The 17,739-nt window shown below is 40.0% G+C and overlaps 2 protein-coding genes across 2 annotated transcripts in view; one reads left to right on the top strand and one right to left on the bottom strand.

Moving 5' to 3' along the window:
* The window catches only part of LOC125229390 (sporozoite surface protein 2), a 95,152-nt gene that overhangs the window by 6,237 nt on the left and 71,176 nt on the right, over window positions 1-17,739 (bottom strand). Inside the window, exon 3 of the mRNA XM_048134213.1 lies at window positions 10,104-10,254. Within this exon, the coding sequence (XP_047990170.1) occupies window positions 10,104-10,254 (151 nt within the window). The remainder of the gene's footprint in view (window positions 1-10,103; window positions 10,255-17,739) is intronic.
* LOC125229391 (uncharacterized protein K02A2.6-like) lies at window positions 14,895-17,324 on the top strand. Its single transcript, XM_048134214.1, has 2 exons — window positions 14,895-16,169; window positions 16,969-17,324. The coding sequence occupies exons 1-2, from the start codon at window positions 15,007-15,009 to the stop codon at window positions 17,084-17,086; spliced, it is 1,281 nt and encodes a 426-aa protein (XP_047990171.1). The 5' UTR covers window positions 14,895-15,006; the 3' UTR covers window positions 17,087-17,324.

Here is a 17,739-nt window from a genome sequence, read left to right as displayed (position 1 = left end):
CACCTGTGTGATGAGGCTTTATAGTTAATGTTTTACTTGTAGACGGTAGTGTTTTTGTACGTTTTATAGTTATTTGTTATACAAGGGGGCAAAGTTGTATTTTAACGCCGAGTGTGGAATTGAAAAACGAGCAAGTGAAAGGTTTCTATAGTTGAACGACGAGCGAAGCGAGTGGTTCAAGGATAGAATCCTGAACTTGCGAGTTTTTTAACACACTAGAAGTAAAATACATTTGCACCCGAGTGTAACACAAAACTTTTCCCCTCACTATAGCGAGGAAACTACAACGCAAGAAAATGCGTTTATCACTGTTTCCAGTAGTTCCACGGGTGGTAAATCATCTTAATTACTAGATTCAACTACTTTTGTCAATTTTAAAGCAGTTAACTTGACTTTATTCAAGGTCAAATTACTTTACCCACTAGTGGATAAAATGCGTTTTTACCCGCTGGTATTAAAGGACAAAACACGTGTTTCCGAGCTAGTGAGGGGAAAAGTAAATTATTTATTTCAATCCCAGGTGTTTAGGAATTAATTCTTAGTGGCTTAGGTATTTCATGAATGTATTACTGTGTAGCCTGTGTAGGTAGGTTCGTTGTATATCATATAGTAGATCCATATTTAAATACATACATAGAAAGCAACCATGACATTCGTTACGGGTGGATTGGGTGGAAGCTAATAATGTCTAGAAGATATCATTTTAGTGATAAAACTGTTATTTTAGCTCTTCTTATAATACTGTATTGGTTTTCTATACGGTCTGTTATAAAAACGTTTAATAATGTTATATAATTATGATTATGATTGTCACGCCTGGGCGCCGGTAAGACGATATGACACCAACACCTTGCGGCAAGGTGATGGCTACTTGAACGACTACACAGTACACATGATATGTTGTATGTTGTTTGTAGACGAGTAGACATAGTGTATGTTGTGGTCAACCAGCGCTATCAACTTCCAACGCCTATCGCGTCACCTGACTAAGGCACCGGTCCCAGGTCCCAGGTCCCACCTAGAGCGTGTAAGCTGTGAGCTATCGGCTATAAAAACGAACAAAAGATAGTCACTCCCGTGTAAATAAAAGAGAGAGCGAACGATTTGTAGCTCGTAGCTCATAGCGCCGGCGAGTTATAGTTCGTAGCTGAGCTATGAGCTACAAATCGCTCGCTCTCTCTTTTATTTACACGGGAGCGATTATCTTTTGTTCGCTTTTATAGCCGACAGCTCATAGGTTACTCGCTTTTGATGGGATCACCGCGAGCTAGTAAACTAGAAGCTATCGGCTAGAAAAACGAACAAAAGATAATCACTCCTGTGTAAATAAAAGAGACACGGCGATGTTTATAGTTACTCGCCCAGCGGTGAACTATCAATATCGCCGTGTCTCTTTTATTTACACGGGAGTGCTTATCTTTTGTTCGTTGTTATAGCCGATAGCTCATAGCTTACTAGCTCGCGGTGGGACCAGTGCCTTACACGGGAGCGACTATTTTTTGTTCGCTTTTATAGCCGATAGCTTATAGCTTACTCGGACATCATCATTCTCTTGCCCTTATCCCAGTTACTTGGGGTCGGCGCAGCATGTGTTTCTCTTCCATACATCTCTGTCACTCGTCATCTCATCAGCCTAGCAAAGAGTGTAGAACCCCTTTTATAAATTAGTAAGAAAACGGGAAATCATTCGATGATTATTAATAGCGATCAAACCTAAGTATGGATTGTAGAAAAATACGTTGAGAAACTGAATTTTACTTTCTTTTCTTTTTTACTTTTTCTGAAAGCCCTACTTCGGCAAAAATTCTCTCTTTGATTTACACTTGTATCTATTACAATTATTGCAATATTTTACATACAATCAATCAACATACATACAATCACGCCTGCATCCCACAAAGGTGACAAAGGGGTAGGCAGAACACATGAAACTACTAAAGCTTAAGTGCCACTCTTGGCAAATAAGGGGTTGAAAGAAAACGAAACTGTGACATTGCAGTGACAGGTTGCCATCCTCTCGCCTACGCCACAATTTAACCCATATCCCATAGTCGCCTTCTACGACACCCACAGGAAGAAAGGGGGTGGTGAAATTCTTAACCCGTCACCACACAGGCAATAATAATAAATACATATATTATTGAAGCTGTAGTTTAATTACACAAGCAGCGATGACACAGTGAACCCAGACGAGATGAAATATAAATCTAGTCCCAACGAAGCGGGAATAATGCCGCGTTCATAACAGTGTCGCTTAACTTCAAACTTGGGTAAGTCCATTCTGCTATAGATAAATAATAATAAATAAATATTGGGGACACTTTACACAAATCAACTTAAAAAAAAAAAAAAAACTTAGCCCCAAACTAAGCAAAGCTTGTACTAATAGGTGCTAAGCGACGATATGCATACTTAAATAGATAATACATATATACATAGAAAACATCCATGACTCAGGAACAAATATCTGTGCTCATCACACAAATAAATGCCCTTACCGGGATTCGAACCCAGGACCGCGGGTTAGCAAGCAGGGTCACTACCGACTGAGCCAGACCGGTCGTCAAGTCTATAAGTTTGATTATCTTTCAGATCATATTAAATATTTTATATACACCGTGTTTATATTGAATTCCGTTAACTTCGGCATATAGTTAGGTCCATTATAGGAAAGAGAAGTATATTTTTTCTGAAAAACACCTTAGATATGCCTGCGATAGATGTTACATCAATTGCTGTTAAGAAATGGGCTTTGTGTGTTCGATATGCGATTGACATGTCATAGTTTTGACACTTAAATTCCATATAAAATGGAGGGTTAACCCTCGGGGTAACTCGGGCATTTTCGTTGGTGCAAGTGGGCCTTAGTGTGAGTTAATTGTAAAGCCCGTTTCTCAACAGCAATTGAAGTTAACATCTATCGCAGGTGTATGATTTTGGTTTCGGATGTGCGTTGATATGTCAGTCAGTCGGTCAGTTTCTTCTTTTATATATTTAGATTGACTAGTGTTGTCCATGTCCAGTAAGCGATAATAAATCCTGAGTCGAACAAGTTTTTTAAGTTCAAGACAATAAATACCAGAGTTGCGGGTAGTTCGAAAAGCTCGCGCGGTGGAGTTGATGTCAATTTATTTCAATTTAATTTCAATTTCAATTTATTTATTCACAGATAAGCTTACAGTTAACACCAAGCGCTTAAAAGTTAGGTTATTACATAATAATATATACAAACAAGTCACTTTATACAATACTAAATTACATGTCAATACATTAGAAACATACAACAATTAAACATTATAAACAAACAAGCAAATAAAATATCAATAATAATTAATGTCAAAAAAAAAAAAAAAAAACTTCATACTAATCCATAAAGTAAACTAAAACTAATATATAGGTACATTCATTACATTCTATTCAAAAATTCATTAATACATTTCATAATTTGGTAAGGTGGATCAAAAAAAATATCGGCATCGGGTAGCTGCAGATGCATGTCATTTAAAAGAGCAATAGCTCTTGCAGAGGGAGCGTTTGCGGCTGGGCGCGTGCGCGTCGACGGACACGCGAACAGGCGCCGGCGCCGCCGCGACACCACCGCCCCGCCCTCCCCTTCCACTCCGAGCCGGCGAGGGGGCGGCACAGACAAACCTATCCGTGCTAGCGCAGTCGGGTTAGATACTTGGTTGCACAGTAGCTTATAAAAATGCCCCAGGAGCAACATTTTCCTCCGCAACTCTAGTGTATCCAACCCGACCATGCCGCTGACGAACAAAGAAGGATAGAGATAAGGGTAAAACCCAAACTTCCTCTTGTAAAGGAAACGAGCAAATTTCCTCTGGATTTTCTCTATCATTTAATCCAGTCTTCTTCGAGACTACAGGGACAACGCAGACCTTGAAACGTCGGAAGTTAGTTTTAAAATGTTAATATACCCAATGACTCCTTAGAACTTGTACACTCCATTTTATTGTGTACTTAACAAAGCAAAAGGGAGTGTACAAGTTTCTAATGGGCTGGCAACGCGCATGTGACACGTTGAGTTGCAGGCGTCCATAGGTTACGGTGACCGCTTTCCATCAGCCGGACGTCGCTCCTTGAAAAACATAGTGTCATTAAATGAAAAACGTCTTTTTTGGGTACAATGGTTTAAAGTTTGAAATTTTTAATTCTCAAAAATTGCCATTTTTACAACAAACTTGTAATTTTTTGGCAGATCTTGTTAGTTTTGTGACTAAACCTGATAGATATAATAGTAAATTGTATTTTTTTTATTTTGTTTCTAAGATAATTAAGCTTAAACAAAATGGTAGTGACACTTTTCCATTTATTTTTGTTTAGGGACACATGACAATTTTATATCTTCGTTTTACTTTGTGGAAAAATGACACTATAGCCATTTTTTTATGAAATTTACCTTTTATTTCAATGAATAATTAGCAATCAAACCACCTTTTATGTATATACATTAAAATTTATTGAATTAAATGACAACCCTGTATCTATTTAGCATTACTGCCCTTAAAAACTAGTGTGTACTGAGGCTTGCCCTCTTAAATAATAAAATATAACTAAAAAAATATTAGAAACAAAAATCACTTTCAGTCTTGACATTTGCGTTAGTAATACATTTATTATAATATCCATAAAATTCATGACATTTCATACAAAAAATTAAAATTGTCAGGAAAAAGTAACCAAAGTGCATTCAGGTTAAAATTTAAAAAAAATCAAACGCAATAAAATCAACAAATATCGAAAAAATGACTTAAAATTAACCTTAAAACCCAGTGTTCCTCCCTCTGGCCCTTCCTGTAGCTTCCATGCGAACAGTTATGGACCTGATCAGTGTTACGATCAGTTTTTGAGGAATATTTTCCCATTCCTCAATAACTACGGCTTCCAGCTCGTTGACGGTGGCTGGAGCAGGATCCCGTGACCAAACAAGCCGTTTTAACTCATCCCAGAGATGTTCGATGGAGTTCAGGTCGGGGCTCGTTGCTGCCACTCCATTACGGTGCATTCCGACCTCATGCATCAGGGAGTCCCGCACTATCAAGGCAGTATGGCAACGGGCGTAGACGTGCATGAATTGGAAATCAGGTCTAAAAAACTCAGCGTACGAGACCATACGTTCTTCTAAGATCTCCATAATGTAACTGCCTGCAGTTAAGGATCCAATTTGCCGTCGATGGAAATGCCGCCCCATGCAGAACATGCACGAGCCGCTCCCGTAACTGGCTGTTTCTTCGGTGAAGACTGGTGTAAACTGCTCTCCTTCACTCCTGTACACCCTTTTGCGTCTATAGTTGGTGTAAATGATCTCCTTCGTCTCGTTGGGGAACAAAACTTTCCTCTATTGCTGCAACGTCCAATCCTTAAGCCTTATAGCAATTCGATTGGGGTATTGACTCTGGCTTCAATTGGTAGCCTCTGTCAGCTCTTCGGGGTAACATTTTCTTCTCCCTCAATCTTCTGATCATGGAGACACTCACTACAGTTCTTCGAGCTGTTCTAAGCAGTATCTGCAGCTCAGGAGCGATAAGAAAGCGGTTCCGCAAAGAGGCCGATACAATGTACCGGTCGTCTCTAGCGGTGGTGCAGCGTCTTCTCTCAGATCCTCGCCTCCTGATGTAGCTACTGGTCTCCAGAAACCGCAACAAGATTCGTCGCACCCGGAAACGGATTATGCTTAGGCGTTCAGCAACTTGCTACTGCCGTAGTCCGTTTAGGAGCAGTACCACCACTTGAGCTGCTTTTTCTGGTGTTTTACCCCCATTGCCTTCAAGGCTTTTTTTTCTGCAGGCGTTCGTCCTCGGTGACTTTTGGAGTGCAAAAGATCCACATGACACCTTTACAGCTCCTTCTAAAACCGTCTGGGGTAGCACACCTAGTGTCCCATTAAAATCGCATCAATACCTTTTTTTTAAACCACGGCAGATTGGCGATTATTGTTTTTAAGAAAGTTGTACACCTTTTCTCTTAAAGGGCTTTAATTGTACTTTGAAATGATACAAATATTGATAGATTACAGTCAATAAGATTAGAGATATTTTTGCTTGAAACTATTTTGCGCGAGGTGCGATTTTTTTTGACGACGTGGTATACCCTAACTTATGCGAAGTTTAGCCGGCCGCTTGAAATGTGCATGCTCGTGGCGATGTAGCAAATAGGTGATCTGTAGATGCTGGTGTGTTTATACTATTGATGATTGCTTTGAATTTTTGAGCCTTGAATATCGTTGAGCCATTTTTTACTGTAACAAACAAATATACTTATGGCTAATAATTTAGTTATATTAATGCACAAGAAATTTATCCACTAGCAATCATAGTTTTTATATTGTATCTTAAATTAGTAATTGTGTCTTGTAGATCACAAAAATAGCAATTACTTCGTAAAAAAATATTATACAAAAAATAGCTTTCATTTTTATTAGCGCTGTTTAAAGGTATTTTACAAAAAAATAGAGTAAAATGTCTTTTTCATAGAATTTCATCAATATTGTGTAGGTTTATGTGCTAAACTTAAATGGAACAATGGTATTAAACGTAATATATCTAGAAGGTAATTAATCATTAACTGTTTTGTAATTTTAATTACCGCAAAGCATGACATAAAACTTAAAGTGACAATAATCAGTCAACGCGCTTAAAGCTACCATTACCAGTTAAAGTGGCTTTAAACTCATAACAGCGGTATTCCATTTCTTTGCAAGCGTAATTATGGTAATTCATACAATCAAAAATGACACTAAACAGATAATGACGATTCATTCATGCAAATTCTTTTTAGTGAGTTAAGACCATAACGTCATTTTAAGTAAAAGTACAGTACAACTTTATTTTTAACCTACATTAAGCCTAATAGTTTAAAGCCAAACCGTCATTACGTGCACAGTGTCACTATACCTATCTCAAAACGTTTAGGATTGTTAAAGTACTAGTGTCATTACAGCAAAAATGACACTGTTACTTTAAAATGAAACTCAATATTGAATAGTTATTACAAGTTCAAAGTGACACTTTAAGGATTGATACAATGTTCCATAAGAAAATTGTCATACTTACCATTCAATCTCGCGGAACACCGTCACTAAACACAAAATGACAACTTTCGCCTTAGAGTTCACTACATTTTGATCGGCGTCCAGGTCATTAATGCAAACATGACATTGTTCCCGTCCGTCACGCGTCTATTCCCACTATTCGCCATAGTGACATTAGCGCCCCCTGTCGCTTCTAAGCGAGCTAAATCGATAGGTGTCTTTGCATTGCGTTCGTTATGAACGCGCGACCTAGATGGCGTTGTTAACTAAAAACCTATGTTTTTTGGATAGTGTCACTATGTTTTTCAAGGAGCGACGTGTTTAGTCCTTCAATACCAGCGGGTAAAAACGCATTTTATCCACTAGTGGGTAAAGTAATTTGTCCTTGAATAAAGTCAAATTAACTGCTTTAAAATTGATAAAAGTAGGTGAATCTAGTAATAAAGATGATTTACCACCTGTGGAACTACTGGAAGCAGTGATAAACGCATTTTTTGCGTTGTAGTTTCCTCGCTATAGTGAGGGGAAAAGTTTTGTGTTACACTCGGGTGCAAATGTATTTTACTTCTCGTGTGTTAAAAAACTCGCAAGTTCAGGATTCTATTTTCGAACCACTCGCTTCGCTCGTGGTTCAACTATAGAATCCTTTCACTTGCTCGTTTTTCAACTCCACACTCGGCGTTAAAATACAACTTTGCCCCCTTGTTTAACAAATAACTATTTAGATAGTGCTCAAAATGCTCAGTAAAGTGTGCAATTGCGGAGCGAGAATTATAGAAAAAGCTTTTTCCCTTAAGGTATAAATTTTTTACATAATTTTCTTAAAGTGTGATGATTAACATTGTTAGAAGCGTAAGAATATAAATAGCAAATCTCTTCAGCAAGCTGTCGCGATTTTACTATACCTACTCTCTTTTGCAATATTTAGCTTACGCCCCGTGTTGCAGAATGTTCATACAGCTCCATGACATACTATTAAAGATATTTATTTTACATACATACATACATACAATCACGCCTGTATCCCATGAAGGGGTAGGCAGAGCACATGAAACTACTCAAGTTTCAGCGCCACTCTTGGCAAATAAGGGTTGAAAGAAAACGAAACTGTGACATTGCAGTGACAGGTTGCCGGCCTTTCGCCTACGCCATAATTTAACCCATATCCCACAGTCGCCTTCTACGACACCCACGGAAAGAAAGGGGGTGGTGAAATTCTTAACCCGTCACCACACGGACTATTTATTTTGTCTCTATAAAATTTAGATTAAGAGACAAACATAGTAAACATAACATACAAATAATATTTCGATAAAAACGTTAGTGAAACAAACGAGATCAAACAATAAAATTATTGTAACTAGTTATCACCCGTTAAGTATAACGCATGTACCTAATAAGTCATTAAACCATTTATTATAAACGAGAGATCACGATTAAGCTAAGATAAAACTAGGTATAATTAATACTCACGTGCCAGACGAAAACCTTCAACAAAACAAATTGTAAAACAGGCACCTCGATATTAGTTATTTATAGAAAATACTGTTAGCTGCAGTAGGTAGGTATATTAATGTTTTAGACAGTGTTTATGTTTTTGTTTTGTTAAACTAATTTGCTATAAGTTGATTAACGGTGTTAGTGAAAAGCGTTGAAGAAGTCAATCAAAACAGAGCATTGTGACCTACTGACCCTCTTTGACACCTCTGATGTCTTCACGGACCTGTGACCTGTCACATACCTACATATCATCTATTATAGGTAGTGGGGGTCATACCGAGACGAGATGTGTCCACTTTTTCTCCTTATTGCATTGTAATAGGGATGACGACTACATAAAAAAAACCGGCCAAGAGCGTGTCGGGCCACGCTCAGTGTAGGGTTCCGTAGTTTTCCGTATTTTTCTCAAAAACTACTGAACTTATCAAGTTCAAAACAATTTTCCTAGAAAGTCTTTATAAAGTTCTACTTTTGTGATTTTTTTCATATTTTTTAAACATACGGTTCAAAAGTTAGAGGGGGGGGGACGCACTTTTTTTTCCTTTGGGAGCGATTATTTCCGAAAATACTAATATTATCAAAAAACCATCTTAGTAAACCCTTATTCATTTTTAAATACCTATCCAACAATATATCACACGTTGGGGTTGGAATGAAAAAAAATATCAGCCCCCACTTTACATGTAGGGGGGGTACCCTAATAAAACATTTTTTTCCAGTTTTTATTTTTGCACTTTGTTGGCGTGACTGAAATACATATTGGTACCAAATTTCAGCTTTCTAGTGCTAACGGTTACTGAGATTATCCGCGGACGGACGGACGGACGGACGGACGGACGGACGGACGGACGGACGGACGGACGGACAGACAGACATGGCGAAACTATAAGGGTTCCTAGTTGACTACGGAACCCTAAAAATGGCATTCTGTTAAGTCCGTCAGTTAGATCGTCCAAAAATACTGAACACATACTTTTCGCTTTTTCTAATTAATGAAAAAATACAAAGATATAGAGCATCAAAGTTCCGGAGTGGGGGCCCTTGACGTCACTTCTAATAAAAATTGTACCTACAAAACTGTAAAAACTGTAACTGACGGACTATAGTTATTTGTTATACAAGGGGGCAAAGTTGTATTTTAACGCCAAGTGTGGAATTGAAAAACGAGCAAGTGAAAGGATTCTATAGTTGAACCACGAGCGAAACGAGTGGTTCGAGAATAGAATCCTGGACTTGCGAGTTTTTTAACACACGAGAAGTAAAATACATTTGCCCCCGAGTGTAACACAAAACTTTTCCCCTCCCTATAGCGAGGAAACTACAACGCAAAAAATGCTTTATTCAAGGTCAAATTACTTTACCCACTAGTGGATAAAATGCGTTTTTACCCGCTGGTATTAACACGTGTTTCTGAGCTAGTGAGGGGAAAATTAGTTTTTTTCAGTCGTCTCGCCTGTTGTATTGGGTTGGGGAAAAAATAATTTCGGTGGTTTCTAATAAAAATAGTTGACTGTACCTACAACTACTTAGTGTGCCACTTCAGTTTGAAACTTACCTATAAGTAGATTGGCGTCGTAGTCTCCCTCGCTGGCAGAACAGTTGACCATGTACCAATGGTCGCAGATCAGCATCCGCTGCTGGAAGAGTGTGGTGTTCGGGCAGGTGTAGCTAAACTGCCGGCCCAGGCCGTCACACATATGGTACACCTGAAATGAAAAGATAGATTAAGTAACTAATTAACTGACTAAGTAAATATGGCTCTGCCATCCAAAGAGAATTGTGGACTCCAAAATGAGAAAACGCCACCTATCCCGATTCTACGCAGCTTCCTGCCAGTCATCGGCTTGTAGCTGACACAGATCCGCCATCACACTGTCTCCCCGGCGCCACCAGTTGGTCTTCCCAGATATGCTCTCTTAGCAGCCCGATCCGCTCCCATTCTTAAAGCCGCTGTACACATGGGGCCAACGGTTCGACCAACCCTTCGACCAACCCCTTGGCCAAGCGTGTAGAGGGCTACTTGGCCGTACGTTGGCAGTTAGCGCCAGCGCTGGCCGGCCAACCGACTGGTGTCGGTTTTTTGTCCACACATCAAAGGATCTTGGCGCCAATGGCCAACTGCGTTCACACGTTGCACGTTGGCGCCTCATTCAGTTTGTCGTCAGCCGTCAGAGGACAGTAGTGAAAGATTTACGAAAATAATAAGTTTGTCTATACCAATATTAGTGTTGATTTTAGGAAATACAACACCCTTGCAAATGCCTGAAATGTATTGCCTAAAAAAGATAAATGTGCGTATCAGCATACTAATATTTCGGATAATTTAATTTTATCACGAGATTATTATTTATGTATTTTTTGCTGACAACGTGAATGACCTAGAATTATCTAGCCTTTTCCATTCTACGTCCATCTTTTATGAAGAGCCAATGCGAAGTGATTGGTTCACCAATGTGTAGGTAAACAGCGACTCTTAATTTGGCCAAGGGTTGGCCCAACCGTTGGCCCCATGTGTACAGCGGCCATTAGTAGTTGGCCGAACCAGCGAAGTCTGTAAGATTTTGTTAATTTCGTTAGAACTATTTTCTTGATACTAAACTGAACTGTCACCGCATACATCAGAATAACAGCGCCCTCCTGACGATAGTCATATGTCATATATATTTCTGGTCAGGGTGCGTAGCCGAATGGCACTAACGCCACAGAATATATAATAGTACAAGTACAGAAGGCCCACTGCTTTGAAGTTCACGAAATGCCGCCTTTTTAAATACCTACAAAATGATTACAAAGAAACGAGCCGCACGTGCGCAGGGTCGGACGCTAGGGTTGCCTATGTATTAAAAAAAAAATACTCAGATAAAATGTTATGCAATTATATTCAAGTCTTGGGTACTTTCTAGATTTTGTTTAAATCCCAACGTTACAAGCCTGATTGAACGTTTCCGTGGGCCATAAATGACATAATCAATAGTAGATCTGTGTAAGATTGTCCTATTTTATTCATAATGTTTGTTTAACTAAGCGTTATTAGTCATTCCACACGCGAATATCGCATATGAACCTTTAAAAAAACTCGCGACGTATAGTAACAATAGAAAGTGCGAACAAGCGTTACGTGAGAATGCGAGCCACCCCTGATTAGGCCGCGAACTCGCGGCCGCCCGCATGTACTTGTAGCGCGGCGATGGAATCGCGGAGTGAGCCGCCCCTGCTAACGCTCACGAAATGCTCACGAAACGAAACGCTAGTAGATATCTATCTCTATCGCTCGTGCGTATTGGCGCGACAGAGCCGGACTAACGGCCCAGCCACGACATTGGTCTAAGCGCGACAGCGGTGAGCGGCAGCCATACGTGTGAATGAAAAGTCCCATCGCTGTGTCTCGCTCCAATGTATGGCCGCCGCTCACCGCTGTCGCGCTTAGACCAATGTCGTGGCTGAGCCGTAAGTGGCGCGGCGTTTCGTGTGGGTAGGTGGTTATAATATCTAATATGCATGTGGGTAAGAACATGAATAAAGAGTCAGTCTTGATCTGAGCACGTAGTTTCATTGACGCGTCCCGATACCTTTACATGGCGCAGCCGAGATAAAAGAACCGTTAAAGTATTTGTTTTTAGTATATTCGCGACCGTTCGCGATGGAGTCTATCTTGCCGCCGCCGTCGCCGTTTATTTTCGATAATAATTTGGAAAATGTGACTTCTGGCAATTTGTCTGTGGAATGGACTAAGTGGAAAAAAGCTTTTAGTATTTACTTCGACGCGTGTGAGTTATCGAAGAAAGAGGAAAAGGTGCAAATTAGTATTTTGCTCCATGTCATCGGGGAGCGAGCTCGGGAAGTGTACCAACAGTTCGAATCGGAATGCACGACGTTAAAGAGTTTGATTGAGCGGTTTGATAAGTTTTTTTTGCCTAAGAAAAATTTAACTATAGAACGGCACAGATTTTTTACTCGTTGTCAGCATGATGGTGAGTCGATCGAGCAATACGCTTTTGAGCTCAGGAAGCTGGCTGCCACCTGTGAATTCGACAAGCTAATGCAGGATTTAATAAAGGATAGACTGATTTGTGGTATAAAAGAGGACGCATTACGGGAGCGGCTGTTACGTGAGCCAGATCTTACGCTAAGTAAATCTTTGGATATTTGTAACTTGGCCCAGATGTCCAAGGTGCAAGCGGGGGCTATAAAGCAAGAGGCTGTGGAACATAAGGCATATGTGGTGGAAAATAATCCGAGGCATAGCGATGAGTACAATTGGACAAGTGAAGGTAGTCGAAACAATCAAGTTTGGGGGTAAGTCACCGAGGAGCGCCGGCGCATCGAGGAGCGGCGCGCGGCCGGGGCCGGGGCGGCCGTTATCAGGCCCCCGCCCGCCTCCCCGCGCCCGCGCGCCCCAGTCCTGCCCGGCGGGATCACCTGTTTAATCGGCAAGTGCGGGGTGTAAATGGTGCTAATGCTAATGTTTCGTGTGCGCGATGTGGTTTGCCTCATGGCAGTTCAAAATGTCCTGCTATTGGCAGAAGGTGTCTGAAGTGTAGTAATTATGACCATTTTTCGCGGATGTGCAATGTTTACGAGGTGCGAGCTGAGGAAAACAATGATCAGGTAGGAAACTGCTGTACTAGTTCGAGTGTTTGGTGGATTGATTTGTTGTTCGAAAAGGGAAATATTAAATTTAAATTGGACACTGGAGCCGATGTAAATATAATACCGCTTAGCTGTTTGAGTCAAATTAGTTTGAATAAGAACGATTTAAGCGCGACGGGTGATACATTGAGTGGGTACTCAGATCATCCCCTCAATGTAGTAGGCAAATGTAGTTTGAAAACAAAATACAGGCAACGGATGTATATTCTAGACTTTATTGTGGTCGACACGGCCTCAGATCCTATATTAGGTAGGGATTCGTGTGTTGAACTAAATGTTGTCAAGCGAGTTTTACACGTCGAAATGAATACCGGTAGTAATTTAGAGCGACATGTGTATAGGGAGTATTCGGATGTGTTTGAAGGAGTTGGGTGCATGCCGGGGGTGTATAAGATCGAGCTGAACAGAAATGTTACGCCAGTGGTACACGCTCCACGAAAGTTGCCGGTAGCCTTGAAAGATAGTGTTAAAAAAAGTTAGATGAAATGGTTAGTGATGGGATTATTGCCAAGGTAGAGGGGCCCACGGATTGGGTCAACAGCATGACCGTTGTAAGGAAGGCTAACGGTGACATAAGGCTATGCTTGGATCCGAGGGACTTAAATCAGGCTATTAGGCGTGAGCACTTTAAATTACCGACCTTGGATGAAATGTCTGTCAATCTCGGAGGTTCTAAATTTTTTAGCACCCTGGATGCCAAGCAAGGATTCTGGCAGCTTCGTCTTCACGAAGATAGTACTGATTTAGTTACTTTTAATACAAGTTTTGGGAGGTATAAGTTTTTGCGTTTGCCCTTTGGAATTTCTTCAGCGTCTGAAGTATTCCACAAAAAAATGTACGAACAATTTGATGATTTGGAAGGTGTTTGTTTATTCATTGATGACCTTCTAATTTACGGTCGTACAAAAGAGGAGCACGATGCTAGGTTGTTACGCGTTTTGGACCGATGTCGTGAGATTAATTTAAAACTAAATAAAGACAAGTGTAGGTTTGGTCTGTCCGAAATAAAATATTTAGGACATAAGATTACTCAAAATGGCATTTATTCGGACGACTCGTATACGTCCGCAATAAGAAATATGCCTCGTCCAAAAAACACTAAGGATCTAGAACGATTTCTAGGTATGATAAATTATGTAGGTAGCTTTGTACCGAATCTCTCCGACAAAAATCATGCACTCAGGCAATTACTTAAAAAGGACATAGAATGGCATTGGTTGGAGTCGCATGAGAAAGCTTTTAACGATTTGAAACAGTGTTTGACAAGTGTACCTGTATTACAGTATTACAGTTTAAAAAAACCAGTGGTTATTTCTGTTGACGCTTGTAAGAATGGACTAGGGGCTTGTTTACTACAGGACAATTTGCCTGTATGCTATGCATCGAGGTCCTTAACAAAAGCTGAACAAGCATATGCGCAGATAGAAAAAGAACTCCTTGCATGCGTATACGCCTGCGAAAAGTTCTATAGTTATATCTATGGTCGAGGTGATGTCACAGTGGAAACTGACCATAAGCCACTGATAAGTATTATATGTAAGCCGATAGTCTCTGCTCCTGCGAGGTTACAAAGGATGCTCCTGCGTTTGCAACCATACAACTTCAAACTTGTATACAAACCAGGTAAGTATATGTATATGGCCGATACTCTATCTCGTGCGGTGGATCCGGCGAGCGCTCCGAATGAAATTCCGCGCGATCAGCTGGACGCGCGCGCACAGGTGTGTGCCGTTCTGCTTAGCAACCCGCTTGTTGACTCGCACTTTGTACATATACAAAAGTTGACTCAGGATGACAGTGAACTCCAAATGGTAATAAGGTATATTAAAGAAGGCTGGCCGGAGTGTAAGCAGGATGTCGATGACCAAGTGAAACCCTACTGGGGTTATCGTGATGAATTGACGGTCGCGCATGGTATGGCATGGAAGGGCGATCGAATTATTATTCCAGCTTCTATGCGTAAGGAAATGTTAAGGCGGGTGCACATTGGGCACTTAGGATTAGAGAAATGCAAGTTAAAGGTGCGTGAATCTGTATTTTGGCCAAATATAAATAGCCAGCTAGAGGACTTAATTAAAAACTGTCAAGCATGTCTAACCTTTAAAAACCAGAATGGGAAAGAATCATTGATACCACATGAGATACCGGACAGGGCTTGGTCGAAAATTGGGGTAGATGTATTTCACTATAAGGAGAAAAAATATTTATTAGTAGTAGATTATTTTAGCAAGTTCTTGGAAGTGATAGAACTAAATTGTTTACTTTCTAGCCATATTATTGAGCAGTTAAAGATTGTTTTTAGTCATCAGGGCATACCTAACATTGTAATATCAGACAATGGCCCTGAATTTTCTTCCAGCCAATTCAAACAGTTCTCTCAGCAGTGGTGTTTTGAACATATAACGTCGTCTCCTTGCTATTCGCAATCAAACGGGCAGGTTGAACGGAATGTGCAGACCGTAAAAAATATATTAAAGAAAACTAGTGTTGAAAAAACTGATTTCAGGCAAGCACTGTTAGAATATTTAACCACTCCCATCACTAATCAGTTAGCATCTCCATCAGAGTTATTGAACAATAGAAAGTTTCGTGGTATCGTCCCGTATGCTCCAAAACTTCTTCATCCTAAAATCCAAGTGAATGTTACGGCAGAGTTAGAAAAGAGACAGATTAAACAAAAGCTACAGTATGACAAGACGGCACATGATTTAAAACAATTATTGCCAGGCCAAAAGGTTAAAGTTAGAGTAGATAAGAAGTGGGTTAGTGGCACAATTTTACAAATTAAAGGTATCAGATCATATTTAATTCAATTGATGCAGGGTGGTACTTTAGTGAGAAACAGGCGTCATCTTATAGTAGACTCGGAATTTAGGCCGGAGTTACCTGTGTGTCCCCGGCCTTATGACGATATCACCGTAACAAGTGATAACGATAACGCGAGGGCGCATGCGCCCGCCCGGCAGCCTCAGTCGCACTAGAGATGTGCCAAACCGAAAATATCGCAAACCGGGCTGAACGGTTTGATTTTCTACGTAAACCGGTTTCAACCCGGTTTGACCAAACCGAGTTGCTACGACGGTCCTTAGCGTATTAATGTAGCGGTTAGGTTTGGCCCGTGTGAAGCGATTCGTCAAAATTAAACACGAATCAAGTCGGTCGGGTTGAGTCGAGTCAAGTTATGCCCGAAACACATTATATGACGTGACGCGCGATATATCGACTTAAAAAGCGTCACAATTAAAGTTGTGTTTGAACAAGCTAAACTAAAACTAAATTAATGCAAATAAATATATTTCATTTCATTTCATAAAAATATTCGTAATGGACACAGAATTCACAGAATATCGGCAGGGGCGGGAACGGCAGAATAGCGGGAGCATTTAATTACAATTGTAAACTGTTATATTTTCCCATTTATTATTAGGAAAAAGAGCACCATCTGTTATAATTGATTTCAATCAAAAGCGAGCACGGCTGGGCGGACTGCGAGCGTGTTTCAGATTCTGGCCGTGGCGCCACTTCCGCGCGAAAGTACAGCTATCCTGCTTGCACTCGCTGGCTACAGTTCCGATGCCGATATTGCCGGTTTCGTTATCAACATTTTCGAGTCGAGTCATGACTGTGGGAGTGGGAGCGATCGGTACGTTCGTTCGGCTGCGTTCCGTCTGCTCGTTGAACCGGTTTGGTGAACTGTCAAACCGAGTCGGGCCGAGTTGAGCCTAACTCGGTTTGAACCGGGTTGGCAAACCGGGTTGACACATCTCTAAGTCGCACGCGCAGCGTGCTGTCATCAACACGGCTCCAGTGTCCGATAATGCTCCAAACAGTAACAATAATTATGTCACTCGTTCTGGCAGGGTGGTGATTCCTCCTGATTGGTTTTAATTAGCAGCCGGGTTGAATATGCGCGGTTTCGAAGATGGATTTGTATAAGTACATTATTAAAAAAAAAAAATACCTAAACAACTAGCAGTAAGGTTCAATTTCCATTGGAGATTAATTTTGTTTTTAAAAGGTTATGTAGGTAAAGAACACCTGTGCTAAGTACGAGTAGGTACATAACATAATGGGTTAAGTAGTTAATACAAAATATAATAAGTAGGTATGTACCTACTTAATAGTCGCTAAGTCGTTAAATTTAAAGTGTAATAATTCAATAATAGATTAGTAACCAATTGTGTAATATACTGTATAAAAATGGTTCATTACCTCATGAACTGAAGATACTTTAAAGCTCTTATATTGCATGATATTTTACTCGCCTTTGTCTGTTTTAAAGATTAACAGAATAGGTATATAAAAAAAAATGTTCAGTAAAAATATATATATGTACTTATGGAGCTACAGTGATTTTTTTTTATGTATACAATAAGAAAAATGTTTTGCTACTATATGAGTTTTTTATAGTATTTGCCGATATTGTGTAATCATTTAGAAATTATTTACCTAATCTCGAGGCTACGAATTATATATATATATAAAAAAAAAAAAAAGTATATTAATGTTGAGCCGATTTGTATTTTTATTCTAGGCTATTA

The sequence above is a fragment of the Leguminivora glycinivorella genome, chromosome 9 (assembly GCF_023078275.1).
Source record: "Leguminivora glycinivorella isolate SPB_JAAS2020 chromosome 9, LegGlyc_1.1, whole genome shotgun sequence".
NCBI classification, from domain to species: Eukaryota; Metazoa; Arthropoda; class Insecta; order Lepidoptera; family Tortricidae; genus Leguminivora; species Leguminivora glycinivorella.
This window is presented reverse-complemented; position numbering and strand designations above follow the sequence as displayed.

Coding starts and splice junctions, on each gene's coding strand:
- LOC125229391 (XM_048134214.1), top strand. CDS start 15,007: ATGGTAATAAGGTATATTAAAGAAGGCTGGCCGGAGTGTAAGCAGGAT. Junction 16,170..16,968: donor GCGCCCGCCCGGCAGCCTCA/GTCGCACTAGAG, acceptor ACACATCTCTAA/GTCGCACGCGCAGCGTGCTG.